General features: G+C 41.9%; 1 protein-coding gene across 31 annotated transcripts in view; it reads right to left on the bottom strand.

Moving 5' to 3' along the window:
* DOCK9 (dedicator of cytokinesis 9) overlaps positions 1–26614 on the bottom strand; it is a 279512-nt gene that overhangs the window by 142147 nt on the left and 110751 nt on the right. For all 31 annotated transcript variants that reach the window (XM_077855103.1, XM_077855109.1, XM_077855120.1 and 28 more), the window contains exon 2: positions 9184–9300. In XM_077855103.1, coding sequence (XP_077711229.1) covers positions 9184–9300 — 117 coding nt within the window. The remainder of the gene's footprint in view (positions 1–9183; positions 9301–26614) is intronic.

Genomic DNA, 26614 nt, shown 5'->3' with positions numbered 1-26614 from the left:
ATACCTGAATGGTGGTGACTCTTTGAATTCTCACCTATCTATGAAAACCCAAATTTCAGGACAAATGTTACCTTTGAACTATAGATTAAGAAAAGTGAGTTTTAAGGAGGCTTATCACTTACCCTGACACCCAGGTTAGTAACAGAGAGACCAGGGGCTAAACCTCAGGTCCCATGACTAAATCTTCGGTCTTGCCACTACTCCTAGTGTCTAGAGGGCCCACCAGCCCTCTGATTGATTTAAGTTCCATTTGGTAACATAACCTTGGGGAAGGTATAAGCAAGCACAGTCTCTTTCATCTTCTACTTATCTGTATATGGCTCCATATGTCTTTCTTTAGAATACGATTTTAGTTGCTTAAAAAGATCCTATCTTTGTGTGAACTCCTCTTATCTTTGTGTGAACTCATAGTGAATACACTTCATGTTAAAACATGGTCATTATTTACATATTCCAAAATACTGGTGAACTTTCCTCTCAGGAAGGCTCACTGCCTCATGTTCTCCTTATGACTCAGGTGTAAAGTTTCACTTATGCATCAAGGATGATTTCTCTCAAATCCCTCCAAGCATTTGCCAGCACCACCACCACCACGTTGGTCTTATCAGAGCATCAGAGGCCTCAGCACTTCAGCTCCTGGGATGCCATCCAGAGTCTTATTTTAAACACAGTGGAGCAGAGATTACGCTTTGCAGATAAAATGCTAAGCAGATGGGGAAGTCCTGACTCCAGGACTTCTGACATCAGGGGACATTGCTGAACTTTCTTACTCTGATCTCTCTGGATCTCATATGCACACTGAGGGTGCTGCTGTGCACTCTGAGCAGGACACACTTGGCAGTATCTAGCTCAGCCAGGCAACCCTGGTGGAAAAAGGTAGAGCAATGGACACAGCAGGACCATTCCAGGTTGTAGAAACCACAGAGATTTTGAACTTACTAATATGTTAAGTGACATCTGGTAATTCTCAGGCCAAAACCTAGATTTTCTCTTTAAGGACATCTGTTCTTGTTTTTGCATGCAATCATACTGTGTCTCCTCTTCTACTCCCTTGATCTGCCACCTTGAGATGGTTTGATAGTTACAAACAATTATAATAAAGATAGATATTCAATGAAAGTAGAGATACAGTATAAATAAATCTCAACATGCTTACATGGTCTTAGGATAACACCTTCGCTTAGAACTTCCTCTATGTGTGTTTGTTAGTTGTGTTTAATAACCTAAGACAAATAAATAAAAATCTTTTAAAAATTTTTTAAAAATAAAAATAAAAAATAACCTAAGACAAATACACTAATCACACAGATAAAATTCTCCTCCTACCCCCCAATGCTTACAAGTATGGTCTGTGCTTAACATTTCTACCAATTGTGGGACATTCCCATTCCCTCTGACCTATTTTCAATGTGAGCCAAACATTATTTTAATGAAGCAAAGAAGATTTGAGTAAGGAAGAGAGGAAGGGTTTGTGACCTGACATGGGGAATATATGCATACAGTGGTGGACTACTAGATTTATCCAGTATCATTCAATTTATATAAGAGAATCTAATCTTAGATTATTTATGCAGGTGATATCGTGTGTGTCTTATTTCATCTAACTATTTATGTAGTTAATCTCAACTCCTTACTTGATCGTAAGTTTTCCTCAGCATTGTAAAGCATTTCTAGTAAGAAATCATGTAATATAGTATCTGCCTCAGAGGAAAAAAAGGTTACTTCCCTTACCAGGCTATGTTGAGGAAAATAGCTAATGTGCTTTGTAAACACAGAAATCAAACTGATAAGATTTTATTCTAATGGTTTTAGGGCAGGCACCACAGTTTCCTAAATTACCCAGCTTCTGGGACACCATCACATATTCTGCATGAATGCCCCCACCAGTATAACACAGAACACACGTCCATCACATCCCCTAGTGTTGTATGCCATGGAGCATAATATCTACCTCCATTGATGGATGAATGGACCTGCTCTACCTGTAACAGAGAGTGGGGATCTGTAACAGAGGAAGACCAGAATGCCCACCACAGTAGCACATCAGCTGAACCTCACTGAGGAGCAGCAGCAATCATGCCAGCTCATCTTCTGATCCCAAACAAGACTGCCATTTTCATTCAGAAAGCATGGCACAAATCAAAGTTAATTATGGTTCCTCAATATATTTCCGTGGCTGCTGATAGAGTATCTGGTAGAGAAGCTGTTTTTCACAAGTCATTTTCACCCTCACTTAAATAATACTGAATTGGCATGTTTCCAAGACTGATATTCCTTTAAGTTTGTTGAGCTGAACAAGATTTTAAACAAATTAAGAAACAAATGTGACAATCAAGGAAAGAACAACCAAATGTTCCTAAATCACTTTCTTTTCCTGTTACATTTACAATAAGACCCATCCCCCCAAGATCCCCAAGAACGCTGTTTAAGATTTTTTATTTGTTTATCTGTTTATTTGTTTATTTATTTATTTATGAGAGCATGAGCAGGGGTGGGAGGGTGGGGGGAAGAGCAGAGAAGGAGGGAGAGGGAAAGAATCTCAAGCTCTCCTGAGTGTGAAGCCTGAAGCAGGGCTCGATCTGATAACACAGAGATCATGACCTAAGCGGAAACCAAGAGTCATATGCTTATTGAGCCACCCAGGTGCCCCCGTGAAGAGCCCTGTTTCAAACCACATCCCTGTAACACTGGCATCTTCCAAGTCTTCCCCATTCCTGGACTTTTCTTAGCTCATTCTCATTTTCCCAATCCTGATAAAACCTTTGTTCTTATTCAGAACCATGATGATTCCTTCTCTCTGCTACTATTTAACATGAACTCCTATACCCCACCTGCTCACTTCATCAGCTCTGGACAAAAACTACCTTCACTGGCAAAGATGTCCTAGATATCAACTCCCTATCTCATCAGGAGGAGCATGAGACTGCCCTTTCTGCCTACCTTCTTCAAACTCCTCCCCCTGTCTTCTAGGATCCTGCAGTTTCCTGGTTCTTTCCCTACTTCAGTCTGTTTCCCTTCCTCAGGGAAGGCACCAAGATCCAGTCTCCTGAAGGCATCCCCATCCTCCTGGTCTCTGGGCTGCTGACTCACATTTCTATGGGTAAGCCCAGATCAATAAGCCCTGCTCCTCTCTTAGGCTAAACTTCTACATTTCCAACCACTAAAAGGATTCTTAATACCTGGATATCCCTCTATCTCCAACTTAACAGAATAAATTCTCATGGGACTCAATCTCTATCATGATACTAGTCACATTCTCATTATTATAAACCTTAAGTAATTCTCTAAGTTTTGAGCAGTTTGAAAGCTGGAGCCCTGTCTTACACTCTAAGCATCTACAAGGCCGAGCCCTTTGCACAAGGAATAGAACTATCAGTTATAAGCTAATCAAATATACTCTTCAACTTGACTGATGAGTTCTGTCCAAAAAAATAAGCTTGTAGGACACGTTTGACGATGAAAGCATGATCTGTATGTGTTTTCTGTAAAAGTCATTACTTAAACTAGAATTAAAATCCTCATCTTGTTAAAGTCTGGCCAATATCAATTTAGAAATATTACTTATCCAGATTTTATTCAGGTAGGTTCAATCCTGGACATGAATTAATGCCCCAGAAACCACAATGTTCACAGAAAGTTATACCATTGGCCACTGAATTCCCTCGGATAAAAATTTCGAGGAATTTATCGAAAGAACATTTTTCAATAAAAAATTCAAAACAAAGTACTGAGATTATTTTTTTGGCACTATATAATAAAAAGTGAGGACAAAACACTGTGGAAAGAATTTTTTCTTTTCAAAAGGACAGATGGGAAATGAGATCAGGGACTTCCAGGCCCTTTGTAAGTAGCAGGGCCTGGCTTCCTTTCCAGATCAGTGGTTTGTAGATCAGTATCAGTCTCATGTAAGTAGAGGAGGAAAAGAAACAGAGGAAAAATAAAAATCAGGATGTTATTTAAAGGGAAATGGATTAACCACATTTTTTCTATACAATGCTGAGAACACTTTAGGATTATCCTGTATCTAAACATTTCAAAAACTGAAAATTTCTAGGATTCCAATCACTAATCATCTTTCCTTGGTACTCCTATTTTTCATTTTAAATTCTCTTGCTAGGGAATATGATGTTGATACTAAACCATGAAATATGCAGGAAGAACACCCAAGAAATTACTCCTCACTTTTGATTCTGAACAGTTTTTAATGACGACAACTATTTCACATCCATGTGCAGGAGCACAGAAATCTTGCAACCACGTGCTCTTTTCTTTCAATTGTGGTAAAATATCCATCACATAAAATTTACCATTTAAACCATTTTTAAGTGTACAATTCAGTAGCGTTAAGAACATTCTCGCTGTGGTGCAGCTATCACCACCATCTACCCATAGAACCCTTTTCATCCCACAAAACCGAAACTCTGTACCTATTAAACAGTAACTCCCTATTCCCCCAGCTTCTGACAACCACCATTTTACTGCCTGTCTCTATAAATGTGACTATTCATACAGTATTTGTCCTTTCTGATTGTCACACTTCACTTAGCATAATATGCTCTAAAGCTCACCCATGTCGTAGCACATGCCAGAATTTCCTTCCTTTTGAAGGCTGAATAACATTCCATTATATGGATAGACCACACTTTGTTTATCCATTCATTCACTGATGGATACTTGGGTTGTTTCCACATTTTGGCTATTATGATTAATGCTGCCATGAACATGGTGTACAAGTATTCTCTAAGTCTCTGCTTTCAAATCCTTTAGGTATATCTCTGAAAGTAAAACATGGTATGCTCCCTTTTATTTCTTCCATACAAATTCTATCCCTTGTTAGTTTGTATCACACACCAAAGACTAATTTTTGTGAAATGTAAATGGATCCATAAATTGCCACCAGCATCCTTTTCGACTAATTACCACCTTCCCCATATTCTATCCTTTTATATAACTGCACACACATTAGTAAGCTGTGTAACAAGCCAGGATACAATGAGCTCTAAAGCAAGGTACAGATTCGGCAGAGTGACGGCAACAGTTAAGAATGTCAAACCAGGGATCCCTGGGTGGCGCAGCGGTTTGGCGCCTGCCTTTGGCCCAGGGCGCGATCCTGGAGACCCGGGATCGAATCCCACGTCGGGCTCCCGGTGCATGGAGCCTGCTTCTCCCTCTGCCTGTGTCTCTGCCTCTCTCTCTCTCTCTCTCTCTGTGTGACTATCATAAATAAATTTTAAAAAAAGAAAGGCTGTATTTAAAAAAAAAAAAGAGTGTCAAACCACCAGCATCATCTGGTAAAAGATTTCCACCTGAAGGACAACCAAGATGGGAAGTCAATGGCCAGACCCACATCACATACCATGTGTCTGACAAGAAAGGGAGCAGTCCTGGGCATTGACTTTTCAATTGTGTATAGATGTGTCATTTCTTCAGCAAAAGTCAACTTTCATTTCTTGAACTAAATAAAACATTCTAACAATAAAAGTTATCAACTGTCTCTAATTGGCTTTTCAAGTTTATTTTCAACTTACCCAAGGAAAAGTAACTTCTCAGGCTTATTTATGCCAAGGAAACCTCATGAGGTCACAAAACTTTAAGACCACTAGTGTCTGTTAAACCAAATCACAGTGATCTGGCAAAAAGGTTTACAACCTAGTTCAAGGCACTTCCACATGTGCTCAATGGCATTCATATTTACTTTGTGAACCAAAGAAAACTACCAACATTCAGAATAATTTTACTGATTTTAAACGGAGCCAGAAGTACCAGGCCCTATTATCCAGAGTGCAGAGATGAGGTAGATGTGAGGTGGGGGAGGAGGACAGAGATTCACACACACGGTGCCTGAGCCTTCACTGGGGCCACAGCACAGGTGGTGGTGACACTGCTCCACAAAAAGCATAAAAAGCTGTTAGTAAAAAGCCCAAGACAATGAACTTTTAAGTATAAATATATACAGTGTGAATAGTAAGTATTAGAGGGACTAAGAAAATGGGGAAACAAATCACCGTCGACTTGAACTGCTTCAGAGGACGTGGGACATGAAGCAGTCTGGGAAGGGTGAGAAGGTTCTAGAAGGAAGGAAGAGAAAAGAAGATATTGCCTGCAAGAAGAACCATGATGCCAAAGCAGGGACAGAATAGAACAGATCTAAAAGTATGGGGTTGATTCTGAAAAAAGAAGTACAGTCAGCTAGTGAGGGATGTATTGGCCACACACTCCTGCCCCTGGCCCTGGCGGATAAAACTTTACTTCATAAATATTCTAAAGACTGAGAACTGAATCCTTTGCCTTTTTTTTTTTTTTTTTAAGATTTTATTTATTTATTTGACAGAGAGAGAAAACAAGCAGAGGGAGAGGGAGGCAGAGGGAGAGGGAGAAGCAGGCTCCCCACTGAGCAGGGAGCCCAATATGGGGCTCAATCCCAGGACCCTAGGATTATGACCTGGGCTAAAGGCAGATGCTTAATTGATTGAGCCACCGAGGTACCCTCCTTTTGTCTTTTTAAAATCCACATTGACTCCCTATCTCTCAGCTTATTTTGTCTGTTTTTTTTTTTTTTTTTTTAAACACTCTTCTCCTAACCTTCAGCAAGTATGTTTGACCAAAATAAATCTTCTCTACATAGGACTCGTGTTCAGGGAACACAGGTGTCCTTGAAAACTGACCAACACCAGGGCACCTGGGTGGCACAGTCAGTTAAGCATATGACTCTTGGTTTCAGCTCAGGTTGAAACCTGTGATCTCAGGGTCATGAGATTGAGCTACACATTAGGCTCCATGCTCAGTAAGGAAACTGCTTTGGACTTTCTCTCCCTCTGCCTCTCTCACCCTCCTGTCTCTAAAATAAATAAATCAATCTTAAAAAAAAAGAAAAAAAGAAAAAAAGAAAAAAAAGCTGACCAAGATCAACACATGTCCTACTCTAAAACTGTACAAATGTTTCATCGCTATCCATACCTATATTTTAGTAAATTATCACTTAAGATGTACTTGACAGAATTTTGCACAAAGTTCTATTATTTTAAAGTTAATATTGTTTAACTAGTAAGCATGGTATTGCAAATTGACCCCCAACATGAATTTTGCTCACTAGTTGACCCACTTCCTAACCAACTTGCTATTTTTTTTCTGTACTAAATACTTCTCCCTGATCTAATTGTTCCCTCTGCTTTTAATAATATAAGGATAGTTCCCTATATATTATTATTTTATTCTGCCTAAAAATAGAGGGATAAGAGAGGGAATCTATGACACTTCTAAGACATTTTGCTCATTCAGCTATGCAGACAGTTATTAAAATCATCAAATCTAAAAAATAATAATAATAAAATAAAATAAAATAAAATAAAATCACCAAATCTAGCAAGAAAGTACAGTGTCAATGGCCTTCCTTAGAATATAGAAATCTCCAGGAAAATAAATAATAGCGTCCAAATTTGAATGGAGCCCATCATAATTGCTGTGATAGGGATCAAAGCTGAAATCCAAGCTCCTTAATCTTTGGGGAAAACTTCCCAAAAACAGAAAATGATACTTGCTTATTCAATCTTGGCCAGCAAAATGTCAGTGAGTTCTTTGCGTTTCCTAGAAAATCTATGCCTGGTGTCTCCAGAGAAATAGTTGCAAGCAAAAGGGACAAAGGAGTTTTTCTCAGGGTTTCAATCATCTGGTTCTACAACTGCTAAAACATCCAGCTTCCTTGTCCCTGGGGTAAAAGATGATACTAAATTAACTGTATCTTGTTTCTTTGGTTTGTTTGCATCTTAAGTAATTTTATCTCAGGCTGCAAATACAACTTTGCATTCTAGGTTGCAAACACTCAGGGTGACTTTATGACTCATACCAAGAAGAATACATACTTCATTCTTAGAGAATGATAAGATAACCTCTGGCTTCCTCAGAGCACACTACAGGAAACATATGTCAATGAGAAGTATAATTTGTAATCATCTGATTTAACTTCTCATGCTAATAAATTTATTGCCAAAATCACAGGCAAGAGAAATCATTCTGAGGCTTCATTTTACGTTTTAGCTGAATAGTCTACTCATGCAATGAAGTTTTTAAAGCCTCATATTTTGAGGCATGATCTGAAGCCATTTATCAGTGGAAGATACCTTGGCAGCAGCATCACACTAATGCCCAATGCCACTTCCATGGCCTTCCTTATTTTTTAGAAAGAAATGAAAGTATAATCATTTATAAACAACAAAGAATAAAGCTTCAAAAAAATTAAGACAGGGTAACAGCACCAGGTAAAGAAGCTTCGAGGCAGAAAAGAAGGAAACGCCATGATAAGGTAGGCTCCAGAGAGTAAAAGAAACAATCAGACCAAGGTGACTCTAGGTTGCCAGGTATCCAACACCACTGGGGTCCTATTCTCACTCCTCATTAGCCTCAAAGCTCTTATGTGTTGCTCAGCCTCAGGGCTTTGGCAATCTGAAAGACATCAAGTAACAATCTGGACAGCAGCTCACAGCAGAAGCAGTACCAGGTCCTCTGCTGGCAGCTGCTGAGATCCAAGGAACAGCACCTGTCACCACACCAGAGAGGTAGATGTCAGGACATTCCTGGTTACCCCAAGCCCTTCTCTGTGAGCGCACACATGGTCCAGGAGCTCTCTCGTGGTGGTTTCCCAAAGTGTTATCCTGAAAGGACACACGATAAAATCCTCCACTGCTCCCCAGAAAATTCCATCCTTAGGGCCAAGGCACTGGGCAAAAACCCAAAGTCTCCCTTCACAAAGCTCATAAGACATTAAGAGGCTTTTGTGTCCATTAAATCCACCCAGAGTATAGCACTTTTATTAAAAATATAACACACACACACAAAAAACTTACATTCTACCCATAATACATACGTATGTATGCGTATACATATATTTGCCTATATGTGTATGTAAATATACTTAATACATATTCATATCTGTGTGTTTATATGCAAAAATAATACCATTTTTAAAAAATCAACCCATAAAGGAATGCATGGAAAAATGTAATGACATCACTTTTCTCTCTTAAATAACATCTTCATCTTTTAAAAATCCTAAAATTAAATAACCAAACAATAAATCAGTAGATAAAAAAGAATTGTTTGTAAAGACCAACCACGTGGCTCTATTTAAAAGTTATCTAAAAAAAAAATTAAAAAAAATTTAAAAAAATAAAAATAAAAGTTATCTACCTGAAAGTCATCATAAGGGAAGAGAAGCATCTCCCTTAAACAATCATTCAGGATCTGTGTCTTCTTTTGGACGATGACATTTTCATAGTCGAGTGGTTCAATCAGCTTTGGCTTTGCCTAAAAGGTGAAAAAATAAGCAATTGAAACATTCGTATAGATAAATACAATTCCTTGAGATTAAAGAACTTTATACGATCTGTTTTTGCATTTTCCAACTTTTCTTCAATAAGAGTACGTTAATTTTGCTACAAATTAGAATCAGAAGCAAGAGATAAAATGTTTTTTTTTTTTTAGCATCTCTGTGAGTCTATGATTATCCTCAATTACTTTCTACTATATCTTCACATAGAACTCAGAGTATTTATATGTTGGTGAGCACTGATTTTTTTTTAGGTTTTATTTATTTATTTATTCATTAGAGACAGAGAGAGAGAGAGAGAAAGAGGCAGAGACCCAGGCAGAGGGAGAAGCAGGCTCCATGCAAGGAACTCGACACCAGACTCAACCCCAGGACTCCAGGATCACACCCTGAGCCGAAGGCAGGCACTAAACCACTGAGCCACCCAAGGATCCCCTAAAACATATTTTTAAAGGGGCACTTGATGGGATGAGCACTGGGTGCCATACTGTATGTTGGCAAATCGAACTCCAGTAAAAATAAATACAAAAAAAAATTTTTAAATAAATGAGGTAACAGAAGACACTTCCTGGTACTCCATCTACAGTCATGCTTACTTAGTTATTAAAGCGCAAAGAAAGCTATGAAGTCTCGTGGACGTCCAGTTGTGTCTTGGGTCACCCCTGGTTTGGTCAGTCCCCATCCAAGCTTTACACTCTGCCGGAACTGCCCTGCTTGGAGGGGTCCAGCCGTGGTGTGGTAGTGAAGGCTGGATGCCAACAGTGGCACCCTCCTTGGGCCAGGCTTAAAGCACCCACAGCACAGGGCTTCACTATTTCATATAAGGCTCTACGGAACTCTTTTCAGGGTGTCAAAATATCCCTGTCTCCTAAAATGTCTATATACTTATAATACCTAACAGATAAAAATGTAAGCTGTGGGGGGGTGGGTGAACCTAAGCAGGTAGGGATGATCATCCCTTATCAGGCACTGAGCAGAAGACAAAGGCAATATGCGAATAGGAAAGAAATGAGAGAATATGCCTTTTCTGACTATTTCTCAAGTTAGCCTTCTCAGTAAAATCTATTGCCATGCATTGCTATGGTGGTGATCACGTCCCACATGGAAGGTACCAACTGTGCTAGGTCAGGGAGAAAGACACCAATTTAGCTATATCACAGTATGCTAAGTGATAAGACAGGCATGCATGCACATGCACAATGTTCTCAGAAGTAACAAAGTCCATTATATCAATAGTTCCTGCAAGATTATTTTTTGAAACTATTAATAAAAATCATCTGATGACATAATCTCAATGTTGTGCCTAATAAAATGATAATAAATATATACAAAATATACTAAAGACATCTGGGGAATTGTGGCTGAGGCTGCTGCACATTCCTCAAATCTCTCCTTTCCTTCTAGGTACAGAAGGACTACACTTCCCAGCCTCCTCAGAGTTACATGTGACCCTCTGTCTTGTGCCAATGGCAGGTGAGGGGGAAGGGAATGGCCACTGCCAAGCCTGGACCAGAAAAGCTGTCTGCAAAAGACTGAATGCTGTGTCCTTCCAAAATCCACGCTGAAACCTAGTCCCCATTGTGATGATTTTAGGATGTGGGGCCTTTGGAGGCAATTAAGTCATGAAGGTAGAGTCCTTAAGAATTCAATTAGTAATCTTATAAAAGAGACCTCTGAGAGTTCCCTTCTGCCATGTGAGAACACAGTGAGGAGAAAGCTATCTATGAACCAAGATCTCTCTCTCCAGACACCAAGTTGGCTGGTGCCTTGATCTTATAGCCTTCCCAGCCTCTAGAACCATGAGAAATACATATGTTGCTTAGGTACCCCTAAGTCCTTTATATTCTGTTCCAACTAAGTGACTACGATAGCCCCCCTCCCCTCTCCCATCTGCCAGATGCACGCAAGAATCCAGCACTAGACTCAGGAGCCCTGAGGAGAGGATAAAAGTCGCAAGACAGAAGGAATCTGCATCCTGAATCACCCAACAGAAAGCTGCCTCCTTCAAACAGGCGCTGAAATATCCGAGAGCAGGCAGGAAAGCATTTATTGTGTTAACCACTGAGGTTCTGGAGAGTTGTTTAAAGGGGTTGTCGGCTTACTCTACCTAACCTACATACAGTTGTTCATATTTAACTTCAATTACTTGATTTAAAAGTAGACGCGACAAAGATGTTTGGATATGCTAAGAAAAAAATGTAATGACTGAACAAGGGCACCATCGTTATTATAATTATGCAAAATAAACATTTACGGGCAGAGACAAACCTATACACCAAAATTAAAGCTATCATCATGGAAGTGTCATTTCTTCTTGTAAGATATTCATAATATTAAACTATTTCAACTATAAAAAAATTTTCAAAAAGGGAGATTTACAAAAAGTTTTTTTTTTTTTTACAAAAAGTATCTTTAAGGAAAGAATTGCCACAAAAAAAATAAAAAATACTCTTCAAAATTGTTTTTTTTTTTTTTTAGGATTTTATTTATTTATTTATTCAAGAGAGACACAGAGAGAGGCAGAGACATCGGCAGAGGGAGAAGCAGGCTCCATGCAGGGAGCCCAACATGGGACTTGATCCCAGGTCTCCAGGACCATGCCCCGAGCCAAAGGCAGATGTCCAACCACTGAGCCACCCAGGCGTCCCTCTTCCAAATAGTTTAATTTGACTTAAATAATGAGCTCCTTTATTTTAGTTTGTTACACTGTACATGGTAACCAGTCTTTAAGAGTTTGTTGGCAGAACGGATGTATGTCATGATTAGTAACGTTTTCCTTGGGAACCAGGACTATATTCCTAATAAAATGCAAAGATGACCCAGAGAGGGCTGGTCCTCCACACTGGACCCCTCCAAAGGTACCCCGGGTCTGCAGAATCCTTGGCGGCCGTGTTCCCTTCCTGCCCCTTCCCACAAGGGCCAGCAGTGTACTAACTTCAGGCCACAAGGCAAGGTCAGTCTGTCGGAAAACAGTGCTACAATGTCAGCCCTTGTCAAAGAAGGATGCTGCAGGGGCCTGCAGAGAAAGGGTCTTTTCTTAGCCTATGATATTTTGGAGAGTTTTCTGCCTTGCTCCTACGGCACAGCTCCCTAGACTACTCTTATATTCTTAGAGCAGGGGTTGGCAAACTTTTTCTGAAAAGAGCCAGAGAGTAAATATTTTAGGCTTTGCCAGCTTTACTGTTTACTTAACTCTGATACTGTCGCACAAAAGCAGCCACAGACAACAAGTAAACAAATGGGCATGGTGGTATTAAAACTTTACAGAAACAGGCCACAGCCAGATTTGGCCCAAGAGCCATCACTTGCTGATTTCGCTGCAGAGTTACCTTTACCCGTTTGTAGTTAATCTCCTTTACCAATTTAATGATTCTTTATATTAATTTTCTATTTCCAATGAACTGATGTTTCCTGTCTCTGGGCTGATATATATGTTTACATGTTCTTAAATGTATTTAAAGATTATTTCTCAACAATTGGACTACACTGAGATTGTTTACACAGTTTAATAAATGAAAACTATAAAAATAATTCACATGCCAGTTTTGCCTACTTATGATATGCTTTTGTTAACTGAGTGGATGTTTTCCCCTGATGGTATCTTGGAAGTATTTAATGACTTAATGTAACATTGTGGCTATTAGGATTACCTTGCTTTTGGGGGCCACTGTGTAACCTGGAAGATTTTCACACAAATGATCGCACCTAATCCACTGTTTAATTAAACAAGGAAGCCATGTGCCTATGTAAGCAAACCAAAATCCAAGCCTGGGAATGCCTCAAGGTTATAAAATCAACACACTACAGACAACCACTCACAAACAGCCAACAAGGCTTTAGGCTACGGCCAAATAATTTCTTCTGTTTGCTTCCACACTTCCTCTCTAGAAGTCTCTCCAAGCTCCTAACAGCTCCTAACAACTTCCGGTTTTGTGCCACCCAATTCAAAATGATTTTTGTCCAAACTCTACAAATGTTTAGTATGCCTCAGTTTATCTTTTAACATCACTTGGAGCCACTATAAGGCAGGCATGGGAACACCACTCCATAGTTGCTGAGATTGCAAACTGAGGATCACAAGTTGAGCTGGTTGCCAGAAGTGTCCGAGGTAACTTGCAGACTGGGTCAGAACATGGTCTTTGTCACACAGAACTCTTTCTTCCCCAGGCTGCCCATTTAACCATCTGTGCTCACCAATGCTCAGAGTAAACGCATGGAGAGGTTCTAAGCCAACGCTTCTGTGAAAGAATGATGATGCATGTAACAGGAAAGCCCACAGGGTTGATTTCAACATAAGGGAAATCTTCGTGGAAGAATGAGATGTCTTCTTTGGTCTCAAGGAGTATGAAGATTTGACACATGTACAGACTCTTAGATCACTCACTGAAGTGACTCCTACAGACCTGATTGGGCAGTAGTCTTCAGCAGCTGCAGGGAGCGCTTCCAGGACAGAACCACTACCCCAAGGAAAAAGGGTCAACTGGGAGTGACTCATGTGCTACCTAAGAACAAGGCAAAAGCTCCTGCTTCAAATACAAATAACTAATAACTGGCACCATACCTCATGTGGCCCTCACAGGATCAGAAAGGGTGAGAACGGAGATTGTGAGGGAACACAGAAAGAGAGTAGGAGGCGATGGGGGAGGAGGAGACCAAAGGGATGGATACCTCGCATGGAGGTAGGCCGGGGCCACAGAAGTGGAGAAAACACAAGTTGTTGGATAAAGACAGGAGAAGAAGACACAAATGGAAAGGATTGAAGAGAGGGCTTGGAGATTTGCGGTGGGCCCATGGGAAGTCACACCTCCAGGTCTACTCAACTGGGGGTTAAGCGCATAACTGTCTATTATTTTCTGCTCTTCTTGAAATGGATGATTCACTGGTTACAGCTGTTCACTGTTCTTCAGCTCCTCCGAACGTTTCCAAGCAGTCACGTGAGCAGGGAGACAGCCCATTAGGATAGGGAACTGACCGGCCTACAGCATCACTGGTGACAGGAACATCACACAAACAAGCAAAATGAAATTAGCTAATTACCAGGCTGCCAGGACCCCACTCCCAGTTTAGCAGAAAGAGGCTTCGTGTAGATCTGGCACGTGTTCTTGGTTTTAAAGCCATCAACACGCTTAAGTGTAAACCTTCCTGGGGTGACACAATTACCAAAGCCAAGTTCTTGATTTTCTATGGTCAAAAGCAAGATTCTGGGCCCAGAATCAATCCAGATAAACCAGTGGTCGTGGATAGAGCTGCTCCTACGCCATAAGAACCGCCTTGCTTTGAAAACCTGATAATTCACCAGTGTGGATTTTAAATATTAAAAGATGCTGTGTTTCCCTGAGCATGATGGGGGCTCAGCCAGCTCCTGAGTCTGTGACATTCAGAGCTTGTACAGGGCATAATTATGTCGCTCTTATAATAAGTGAAAAATGTAATTCGGTCTATATATACAAATTCTTTAGGTTTTGTCCCCATTTGTAGGTTAAATGTCCTCATTTATGAACATGTGTTTCTCAGGCTATCATTAAATCAGACAGGAAGAGGACCATGGTATCTTAACTTTACAAAAGTCTACAAGAGTGATTCTAAAAGTGGGGTCCTGGTAATAAGCAGCATTAGCATCACCTAAGAAGTTAATACAAAAGTAAACTGAATCAGAAACTCTACAGCTAGGATCAGCTATCTGTGCCTCCACAAGCTTCCCAGGGATTCTGATGACCCAGGAGTTGGTTGGAATTTGTAAATTCAGAGAGGTACAATGAACATGCCCAGTGCTGAGCTCCTTCTGAGAACCTGGGCCCACCCTCCCCCAAAATGTGTATACCCATTACTTTCTAAAACGTTATACACAGTTCTGGGGGACAGCAGTCATTCCTTGGAGAGTAGCCAAGGAACTGAGTTGAGGACATTTTAGGCAGTGGGAGAGGGTGGCTCGTAAATACTTTAATTCAGTATAGCAGGAGGTGCTGGCAGAAGCTAAATGCAGAGCTAAGAAAGGAGGCTGAGCCAACTGCCAGCCATGGGCTGGGACATTTCCTCACCTCACCAAGGAGTGATACCTCAAGGTGCTGAAGGAAGAGTGGGAATTCTTCAGGTGGGCAAAGTTCTGAATTCCTTAATCAACAATGTAAATGTAGCCCTCCTATGGAGGCATCTGTGCAAGCTCCAGCTGTATCTCTAACCCCCCAGGCCCAGAACAGAAGACATGTGGCTCTGCTTCTGACACAAACCTGGTCCTGTCACTTGCTCACACCTCTGCACCTGTCACAGGCCTACAGCCCTGACGGCTGCAGTCAACAAAGGTTCTATTTTAGCAGAATCCTTCTTCTGAAAACCAAATCTCCCACAGGCAAATACGCCAAAGGAGTGAAAGCAGAGTTGCTCTAGCCCCAGGACACACAGTACTTGGCTCTGTACCTGGGGCACATCTCCCTCAACCCATTAAAGACAGTCTTTTCCCTTCTCTGACCAGGATACCCCCAGTGAGTAGCAGTCCTAGAGTACAGTTCATTCTGCCTTGGATTGAAACAACCTGTGAACAGCTTAACTCCTTGACTATAGTGCCCAGGAAAGGGCTGGGTCTCCTGGTCTCTGCACCCCCCACCCCCATCCCCACCCCAGCATCTAGCCCAAGACCCAGAGACACAGTGACTGTGCACAAAGCGTGGTGTCCTTCACTTGCATCAACACCTGTCCAGGCCCCGTGTCTGTGTAGAGTTCAGTTGCTGCTCAGCATCTTGGCTTCTTAGGAAGTTCCACAGGACCATGCCCCCTGTGCCAGTCCACCCAATGTCATGACTCAGGTCCCATGAGGTGCAGCATGAGAGGCCATGTTGCAATACAGGTATATTTCAAGGCGTTTAGCCCCATAACTACTTGGGGATACTTGAGGTTAGTCACTGCACAATTGGGAGATTGCCCCCAAATTATTCTGCTCATATATGAAAGAAACCTAATGGAGAGGGTAACTGTTGGCTCAGTGGTTGAACGTCTGCCTTCAGATCGGGTCATGATCCCAGGGTCCTGGGATCAAGTTCTGTATCAAGCTCCCCACAGGGAGCCTGCTTCTCCCTCTGCCTATGTCTCTGCTTCTCTGTGTGTCTCTCATGAATAAATAAATGAAATCTTAAAAAGGAAAGAAAGAAACCTAATAGAGGGTTTTTTCAATCCTAAAATGTATGTGATGTTATCAAATGTTATAAAACTAGAGGAAACTTTCCTAAACTATGATTAATAAAATACAAATATTGACTAATGATATAGGAAAGATTAAATGACCTATCTTTGCAATGCAGAGTGATCAAGCCAAACCACGATCATATGAAGAGGCAATAATAGTATGAAACTAAAAAATGCAGGGAAATGTATCAAGTGCATCAAGAGATTTTTGTTCATAAAAATGTGTTGCTCTCCTGTATTTGTTTAGGGTTTGAGTTAGCTTTCTAAAATTTATAATTTGTCGTGATTTCTTTTCAAATATCATTAAAATAGTAACTTCCATGCCTCATTTTGTATTTGTAATTTTGGATTTTTTTTAGACCTCCCACATTCTAAGCTTTATCACTCACAAAACCTAGATCGGCTCTGGTGATACCACACAGATGTGGATCAAATCAAAGGCAGTACAGTACAGTGGTTAAGAAAGCTGAGCTGCAAGTTGTGTGAGGCTATTATCAAGCTCCATTGAGTGCATGCATGTAAAATGCTTGACAGAGCCTGGCAGACTGTAAGTACATGATAAATGTAGCTGTTGTTATTACTATTACAATCATCATCATTATTAAATGTATTGTTTGCATGACAGTGATTTGTTTGGTGGGGGAGGGGAGTGGTGAATGTTTCATGTACATTCAATTTTACCAATCTGCTAACAAAAACTTTCCTGTAATCTCCAAGAACATATTAAATCAAACAGACAACAATGGTAGGAGCATTCACAAACAAGGAAACACAAAAGGCCAAGCAGAGGAAACTGTATACTAATAGAGATGACACTGGAATTCAGGGACTGAGCCCAAGATAAACATAAATAGATGCTTACATTAAAAACTGAACCAAGTATTGATGAAGTTGGTGTCAGGCAGGACAGAGAAGAACAGCAGCTGAGGGGTCAAGATGTATATACTAAAGCACTTCAGACCCACTCCCACAGTGCACAAGAGCAGCAGTACTGAAGATTCTAGAGGAGGCCAGAGGGGCAGGCACTAAGCCCTCAAGCAGTGATACTCACACCTGGTTTCTGGCACTTCCAGGGAGAGAGGGGAGGCAGACTCTGGAGAGTTTGGGAGGCCCAAAGCCCACAGACATTTTCATAACAATGAACTAAAACCTTAGCTTCCTTGCCCGGAGATCCAGGCCAGAGCAATGTGATCAGGGCAGTGGAAGGAGGAGTTGCATCTCAGGGAAGAACACAGACACCAGTTAGCCCCTGATACCATGGCCCCACCAGTCCCCATCCACTGGTCGAAGCAGGGGCAGCATGGTGAACTGCCAGTGATCATGTGGTTGTCACAGGTACCAAAAGGCACAATCCACAGTGCCCTCCCCAGGAACCTCCCTTTGAGGCTCTCTGACCTCACCCCTTCCTCTAGCATTTGTTACTGTGGGTCTGGCTTCCCAACATCCATGCAAATTGAAATTCCAGATCCAGAGGCAAACAGAAGCTGAGGAATCCTCTGGATGCCAGGAAAACAAGAGTCCTCTGGAATCCAGCATAGCTGGAGAGCAATAGGCCCACAAATGACTTCAATTTTGGCTAATCATGTATGAAGCCTCGAAAACCACGGGAAGAGCTCAGCAGAAAGGCTTACTGATTTAATTGCTTTTTCTCTCTGACAGGATAGCTTCCTGTGAACTTTCTAGTCATTTCTGGATTTTGTGTCTCTGGTAATTAAATGTTAACAAAGCTCAAATCCTGAATACCACTTCTTGAAATAGCAAACTAAGGAAACGGCAACTCTTGAAGCATTCTATTATAAGAAACGAGAAATTTATTGTTTCTGCTTATAAAGAATTTAAAACTTTCTTGATCTGCATGGCTATAAAAGCTACTTGATTGGCTAAGACAAAAATTCCTCATGGAACTTAGTCCATTTTCAAACCTGTGCACTTCTCAACATTGCCAAAAGGACACCAGCACTGTTGCTGGGGAGGGGGCCATGCAGCTTGCAACAAGAAAGAAAGGTCTTCTGAAGCCAGGAGTTAATCAGTGTGGCCTGTCTTACACACTACTGTCACTACATACTCCCACCAGGAACTTCATGAAGTGGTTAAATCTGAAGGGAGAATCCTCATTTTCCTGTAATTAGGGTGGGCACAGGAAATTAGCGGCTGCCATCGCTTCTTTGTATGCAAATGTTATTAGTAATAATGTGTTCCTTCTCTCTACAAACTTTTACTGAGCCTGTCCATTCCCATATGCACTGCGCCAGGGTCTTCCGGACCCCAAGATAACAGGACACAGCCTCCCCCACCCCCCACCCCCACCACTCCCCACCCCCGCCACCCAGAGAGCTCATAATCCAGAGGGGAGGCAGACATGTGAACAATGAGAGCAGAATGACAGCAGCTGGAACCTACAAGTGGCATCTGACCCTGCCTAGCATGAACCTGCTCCCCCCCCCCCCCCCAGTTAGATCACCAACTCCATAGAGGCAAGGATTTCCATTTTATTTACTGTTCTCTTAACACCTAGAACAAGACTTGGCATAGTGTAAGCACCCAATGAACACGTGCAGGATGAGTAACAGAACCTGGCAATGTGGGCTGCTTCTTAAAGGAGGTGGTCAGGGCCAAGCCTAGGAGAGGAACCAGTCAGCCAGCATTCAGGGTGCACTGGGGATTCCTTGCAGAGAAAATGGGGAGACACCAAGGAGCATGCTCCCAGATGGAACCAGATTTTGTGGGGCCTAAAAATGCATATTTGGAAAGGGAAGGGGTTTAAAAAAATACAAAATTATGAATATAAAATTGCTGGAGGCCCTCACAGGGGCTTGGAAGGGATCCGGAAACTGAAGCTTCCTTAGCTTCAGGATAAATCCTCCTCTGAGCACTGTGAGTTCCAGACGTGATGAGTTGCTCAGGATAGCTGAGGCAAAGCTATGGCAAGGGGATGGGGTGGCAGCAGGCCAAGGGCTTGGGGCACCAGTCTCTAGGGGTGCTACAGCATCTCTGGAAATCCAATGTGAGAAAGAAAATGACATTTAGGAGAACTCCCTTCTGAAAGGGTACTCTGGCTGCCAAGAACACATGAATAAGCTATCACAGATGAGCACTGGGGCTTTGCAAAGGACGTGCTGAAGAAACAAAGAATGCTTACCTGTAGGGCCCTGCTTTCTCTGGACAGGTGGGCAGCACTAAAGTTGGCTAGGAATGGCTATGCGCCACAGTCCCTGCCCTATCTCTGCCCCACGCAGCCCTCAGTCTCTTATCTAAAATAATAAACAATTGGGATGCCTGGGGGGCTCAGTTGGTTGGGCGTCTGACTCTTGCTCTCAGCTCAGGTCTTGGTCTTGGAGTTGTGAGTTCAAGCCCCATGATGGGGTCCATGCTGGGCACAGAGTCTACAATCAATCAGTAAATAAATAAAATAAAGCAGTAAACAATTTGAATGGCATCTGTTTGAGGTGGTACCAATGACTGGCTTGCCTGGGGTGTCCACATGTCTCTAAGCCACCCCTGGACTACAGCCTGCTCTGGTAAAGAAGGCCAGAGTGGCAAGTGTGCCACGCTGTGACGGGCCTTTAGGAAGGAAACTGGCATAGGATGAAAGGGGCTGAGCAGCACAGAACTAGGTCCTGTACCATCCTCACCCTGGAAAGCGACCTCCCATTGCCTTGTCATAGACATGCTCTTATTTTATTTTTAAAATATTTTTATTTGTTTTTTTGACAGAGAGAGAACACAAGCAGGGGAGCTGCAGGCAGAGTGAGAGGAAAAAGCAGGCTCCCCGATGAGCACAGAGCCCGATGTGAGGCACAATACCAGGACCCTGGGATCATGACCTGAGCCAAAGGCAGATGCTTAACCAACAGAGCCACCCAGATACCCTATGGTATGCTCTTTCTTCCCTTGACCCCGAACATTAAATTTAGGAGATCACGATAATCAAAATATGATCACATCCCCTTCAGGAAAACATGTTCTTCTCCAGATTGTTCATCAGTGTGTCGGGGAACAATGGCCTTAGCAGCTGTTGAGAAGCATGCTTGTTTAAAAGGAGCAGGAGGTCAGGTAACACTAGAACTATGCTGTGTAAACATCAGAACCCGAGATTATCTGGTCTAGCCCTCTCATCTTACAGAGAGGAAAACCTGGGAGCGTGGGAGTTACATGACTGTCCCAATGCCCAAGAGGAGTTGCTAGCAAGCCTGGGCCTAGATCCCAGATCTCCTGACCCCTGTCCATGCTCTTTACCTCTGCCTCTACGTTTTGATTTTTGCACTTTCAATAACACTGTGCACAAACACACAATACAATAAACTGGAGGAAAAGAGGACCTTATCTAAACTTGGACTGAGGAAGCAAGCTCAAACCTGAGCATTCCCATATGGTTAACTAACTGGTAAATGTTTAGAATACATACCGGACACCAAAGTCTCAGACATCTAAATAGATTTCTCACACTGAAATGTGGTGCTATCCTCAGAGCAGGCTAACAGCAAGAATGACACACTTGTGAACACAGTTCTTTATATTATAAACACTGAAAAGATGTTTAATTCCGTTTTTATAAAGCACTACAAAAAAAAGCACTTAAATGAGAAGACTTGTCACTAAATGAAAATTTTTTTTAATTAGGCATGTCAGCATTAGCAAAACTTGGACACTCAACATCAGTTTGATAGAAGGAAAAGAATCTGGGTTTGTATTTGTCAGTTTTATAAATAACTGTGGTTTTCCAAAAATTATTATCCTATTACTAAAATAAACAGAATTAAAGACTCTATGAAAACTGTCAAATCAAGAACTTGTAGAAAATGGTATAAGAGACACGTAAGATGCAAACTGCAGTAATAAAGATCATACCAATTAATGAAAACCCACAAAGCTGCTTGCATTTAGTCAGCTGCACTCGACGGGATGTGCAGAGAATGTTAATGAGAAAAGACCAGACAGGGATGTAGGGACTCCTCCATGCCCTATGCAGGCACATGAGAGGAGAGTTGAGTGGCATGGGGATCTGGTCCTTGCAAAGACCATGCCTGAAGATCTTCTACCCTGAGGTGGAGCAGGGGCTAAGAGAGGAAAAGAAGGATATACAAAGGAAAGAGAGAGAGAACAGACTGAAAGCCTAGCGAGTGGGCTCAGCATGTGTCTCTCACACATGCATCTGTCCTAGCTTCTAATTCTGCCTGCCATTTTTGCATAAGGAAAAAGCAACAATGAGAGCAAAAAAGAAAAAGACACACTACGGAAACTGTATAAATCTATCTTAAATCTGTGCTACAGATTCTTTTCCAGCCAACAATTTTTCTTTCTAGCATTTTGCTTGAAATTCTCAATTCCTCCTATGTCAACAAAAGCTATTTTTGGAACTCTGAAATGAAGAGGTCAAGTAATTAAGCTAAAAGGCTCTAAAAGGCCCAATACAGTCAGATTTCAAAACAACTTTACACTACTTATTTGAAGATGGAAGCAGGGGATGGAAGTCATAACACACATTTGATTCTTGGAAGAGTTTCTGCATACTTCATCATCAGAAAGGCTGTTTGGGGACCAGCTAAAGGCAGGTGTGGGGAGTTAGGATTAAAATCTTGGCCCCAAAAATGTTTACTATTGTTGGAGGTGCTGACAGGCACATGGGAGTTCATTGTACCAGTCCAATAGTTCTCAAGGTGTAGTCCCAGACCAGCAGCTTCAGCATCATCTGGAACTTGTTAGAAATGCAGATTCATCCCAGACCTACTGAATGTTTTAGGGGTGGAGCCTCACAATCTATGTTTTAACAAAGCCAGGTGATTCTGATGCTCAACCTTTTTGAGAAACCCTCTACTAGTTTACTTTCGTGTATGTTTTAGAATTTCATATTTAAAAAGTATTTTCAAGAAATCCTAGCTCCAATTGCCTTTTGGCTAATGCGGACTTGGGGCAAATTACTAAACCTCCCCCCCCCCGCCCCATCTACATCAGGAAATGGGAAAAGTAACAAGTTCTCTATCATCATCTCAGGCTTATTGAAAAGTTTCAATATATACTGCCTGTTCAGAGCAGGAATGAAATGGTGGTTATGGGGATCATACAAAGTTGTGTCATGTGGACACAAGAAAATTTTAGTGTCCACAACATACACACAACATCCTACACACATTATCTCACTAAACCTCCTCCCAAATCCGTATGTATCATCAGCATTTCACGGATGAGGAAATTGAAGCTCAGAGGGGTTACATAAATTAGTGAAGGTCACACAGATGGTGACCCTTGGATCTCCTGGCTCCAAGCCCAGTACCCTTCCCATAGCCCACCTGCAATAAGCATGATGGAATGTCAAAGTTGTAGAATAGGAAATGCTTCCCAGGGTCTCCACTTCCCTTTGTATGACAAGGGCATAGCACTGCTCCACTGTGATGTTTCAGCCACCACCTCTCCAGGGAAAACAGAAGTCTAGGGCTCTCTGCTCTCTCTCTCTCTCTGGGTGCTGAACTGCCCAGCCTCCCTGATCTCACCAAGGGAGAAAGAAAAGGCAGAGTCCTTCCATGAAACAAACTCATTTTCAGTCTCAAGAGTATTAAAAATCATACCCCAAAATACTAAATCTTTCTGAAGAACCAGGTTTGAATGCTAGAACATAGATTAATGTCATTAGCTAGTATTTAATATACTTTACCAATAAGTAGTTCAAGGATCATCTTTATGAAGAAAGCCCAGCTTTAGACTTAAATCATGCATTTTTCTTCCAAAGTCACAAATATGGTACCCCCATCCAATGACTCACCCCCCTCAAATGACAATTTTCTGGTTTAAGGTGTATAAGCTACAGAATACAGAAGTATTTGGCCAGCACTCTTCAAAACAGTAGCCAGTCGTCATATGTGGCTATTCTGAATTCAGAAATGCTATAGGCATAAAATTTCAAAAATTTAGTAGGAGTAAAAGAATATACAATGCCTTGATATTTCCATAAGGATTAAATGCTAAAATAATATTTTGGCCATAATGGGTTAAAATTACATTATTAAAATTAATTACACTTATTTCTTTTTATTCTAATTTGGCTACCAAAAAATTTTAAGTTCCCTAGGTACTCATGCCATATTTTTTTTACCATATCATTATTTTTAATGTCCAACGTTTATAATATGAGGGCCAGTGCTTTCTCTTCAACTCAAGTTTATAAATTTTCAATTGGCTTGAGAGGCCAATAGGGGTACTTCTTCTTGTCTAATTTGGTTTCTGGGAAGACTTCATTCAGGTCCTCAATGGTCATCTGATCAAATGGAATTATGTTCTTCATCTTCTCCAGCTTTTTCATATTCTTCAATCCTGGCCTTTGAGAAGGACAAAAACTCAGCACATCTTTTCACATCTTCCTTTTCCTCAGCATCCACTTGGACAGTGTATTTATCCTCTGGCACAGGAACCTTCAGGGCATTAAACTTCTTCTCAAAGTCATCTACCAAGCCAGCCTTTGCCACATTGGCCTTGTAGTAAGCCCAGTCGATAGCAGGTGGTTTCTCAGGTAGAGTAGCCAACCTGTAGGTAAGCATCTCATTCCAGGATTTCAGGGAGTTGGCAATGGCCTTCTGGTTTCGGGGTATGATCTCCCCAAAAGCTACCCAGTCAATGGTTTTTAGAGCAAGTTTTCGCCCAGCCATCTTGAGATCCTTCACCGACCCCGGCAGCCCACAGTCCACAGCAGCAAGGGACGGAAGTGGGTCTCATGCCATATTTCTATTGAATAGTACTATTAGAGACTGCATGAAACTTTTACGTGTAATCTTTTAAACTTCAAGGCCAAACAAAAGACAAACCACTTCCTGAAACTATTATTTGGGGGCTAGGGGACAAGACAGATTTTGGAAAAATCACCACCCCACATTAGAGACAGGAATAGGTCAAGTAAAGGAGGCAACCTGTGTTGTTTGTTCGGTGTTGCTAACAAACTCTACCTTCCTATCTTTCTTATCTTTCTCCCCCAGGAAGAGGTTATCTTCCTTGCTCTATACCTCATGGGTCTCCACATATACTCATGGGATGCTGATACTAAGGTCACACAACAATTTTTTTTTTTAAGATTTTATTTATTTATTCATGAGAGACATACAGAGAGAAAGAGGCAGAGACACAGGCAGAAGGAGAAGCAGGCTCCATGCAGGGAGCCGGACGTGGGACTCGATCCCGGGTCTCCAGGATCATGCCCTGGGCCAAAGGCGGCGCTAAACCGCTGAGCCACCCAGGCTGCCCTACACACAACTTTTTTTCCGAATGTACTACAACCATCAGAGGTGATATTACAGTTGTAGGAATGGCTGACAGAAGTGGTAACTGTTAACAAAACCAGGTGCTGGCTAAGAGGAAGAGACAAAGGGTTCTGACTTTGTTCACATGAGTTTGCATTTCCATACCCAAGCAAGTACTTGCATAAGACGTTAGTTAAGCATTTAGATCAAAAATAACAGAAGCGTGGGAGGGTTTCAGGGCATAATACCTGCATCCTATTTAGCCATGCACCATCCTCTAGATGCATCCATTTTTACTTTTGGCAATTCAACTCATTTGGATGTTGGTGGCTAAACAACCACCAAGAAAGGGGGCGGGAGGGGACACCTGGGTGACTCAGTGGTTGAGTGTCTGGCTCCAGCTCAGGGCCTGATCCCAGATTCCAGGATGGAGTCCCACATCGGGCTTCTTGCAGGGAGTCTGCTTCTCCTCCCTCTGCTTGTGTCTCTGCCTCTCTTTCTGTGTCCCTCATAAATAAATAGATAGATAGATAGATAGATAGATAGATAAATAAAATCGTTTTAAAAAGAGGAGGGAAGACTGAAAAAGATTCTGCAGATCCAGTCTCTCCTGGGGGGCACTTTCTGCAACCCATTCTTTGCCAATACATTCCTCAAAGAGTGACCAGGACAATGACAAAAAGAACAAAAGGGGTGGCAGGGAAAGCACTGGTATGTCAAAGATGGAATATAAAGAAAGCAAAACCACTCATGGTTCCCACTGGGGCATAAGCCCCCTCACCCCATTAGTGAGAGAAGCTAGAGTATAGGCCTTAGGTACAAGACAGCAGAACAGTGTGATAATGGAACGTTCTAGAATAACGATGCCACAATAGGCCAGAGGAGTACACAGCCTGTAGGAAAATGCGGGGGGAGGGTTTCAAAAAGTTTCTTGGGGGAGCTGGCATGTGAACTGGGGCTTGAAGGGCAGACAGGAACGGTCTGGCAGTGAAGCGTGCTGGGCAAAGGAAGAGCTGTGCCAGGTAGTACAGTGCCCTCTGTGAGAGAACAATGGGCCTGGTCAGGATGCATTTTGGAAAGTGTGAGAGATGAGGCCAGCAAGCAAGTTAAGGGCTGGCCTCCAAGGATCAAATAAGCCATGCTTTGCCTTCTCTGCAAAGGAAAGTTAGAAAAGGAGTTTATCCGTGTTGTAGACAGAGCAGTCTGGCAGCATGTCAGAGCACAACTCAGAGGAAGGAAAGTCTGATGATGGTAAGCTGATGGGGGCAGTCCTGATAACCTTTGGAGATAAGCTAACTGGAGGGTAGTCAGTACTACTATCTTCATCTGATAGAAACACAATCTTGGCTTAGAAATGACAAGTAGGTTTAAAAGACACAGGCTCACGGTCTCATGAGTGAGTAAAGGGCTCCTTCCATCAGCCACTTCTGCTTCCTCCCTTGGTGGTGACAACTCTCCAAAGCAAGGAGAGCCCAAAACAGAACTATGGCCTGGCTCCTCCCCGAGAACCTGGATGAAGCCCCAGAGATCCACTGGTCAGTGGCACACACTCTTGTCTGGGAAGTGAGCACTAAAAACTTCTAAAGCCTCAAAATGTTACTCTAAGAGAAACTCAGGACCAGCTATATATATCACATTACAGGGGTATTTCAAACTTCTGGAAAGTTGAGGATAAACTATAATTTCCAACCCTTCTTGGTTCTAAAATTATCACAGTGATATGTCATCTGCAGGCTTGTCAGGCCTTTGTGAATCTCCTGCATAGCTCTCCCTGCTAACTCCAAATTCTGCTGCTACTTTTATTTATCTCCAGGCTGGCCAACCCATTTTACTCACCTTACTCATTACATTAGGTGGCAATCCAATATCCCCTGTTTTGTAGCTCTTACAACCC

The sequence above is a fragment of the Canis aureus genome, chromosome 17 (genome assembly GCF_053574225.1).
Source record: "Canis aureus isolate CA01 chromosome 17, VMU_Caureus_v.1.0, whole genome shotgun sequence".
Taxonomy (NCBI): Eukaryota; Metazoa; Chordata; class Mammalia; order Carnivora; family Canidae; genus Canis; species Canis aureus.
The sequence above is the reverse complement of the archived record's forward strand: the minus strand, read 5'-3'. Positions and strand labels throughout refer to the sequence as shown.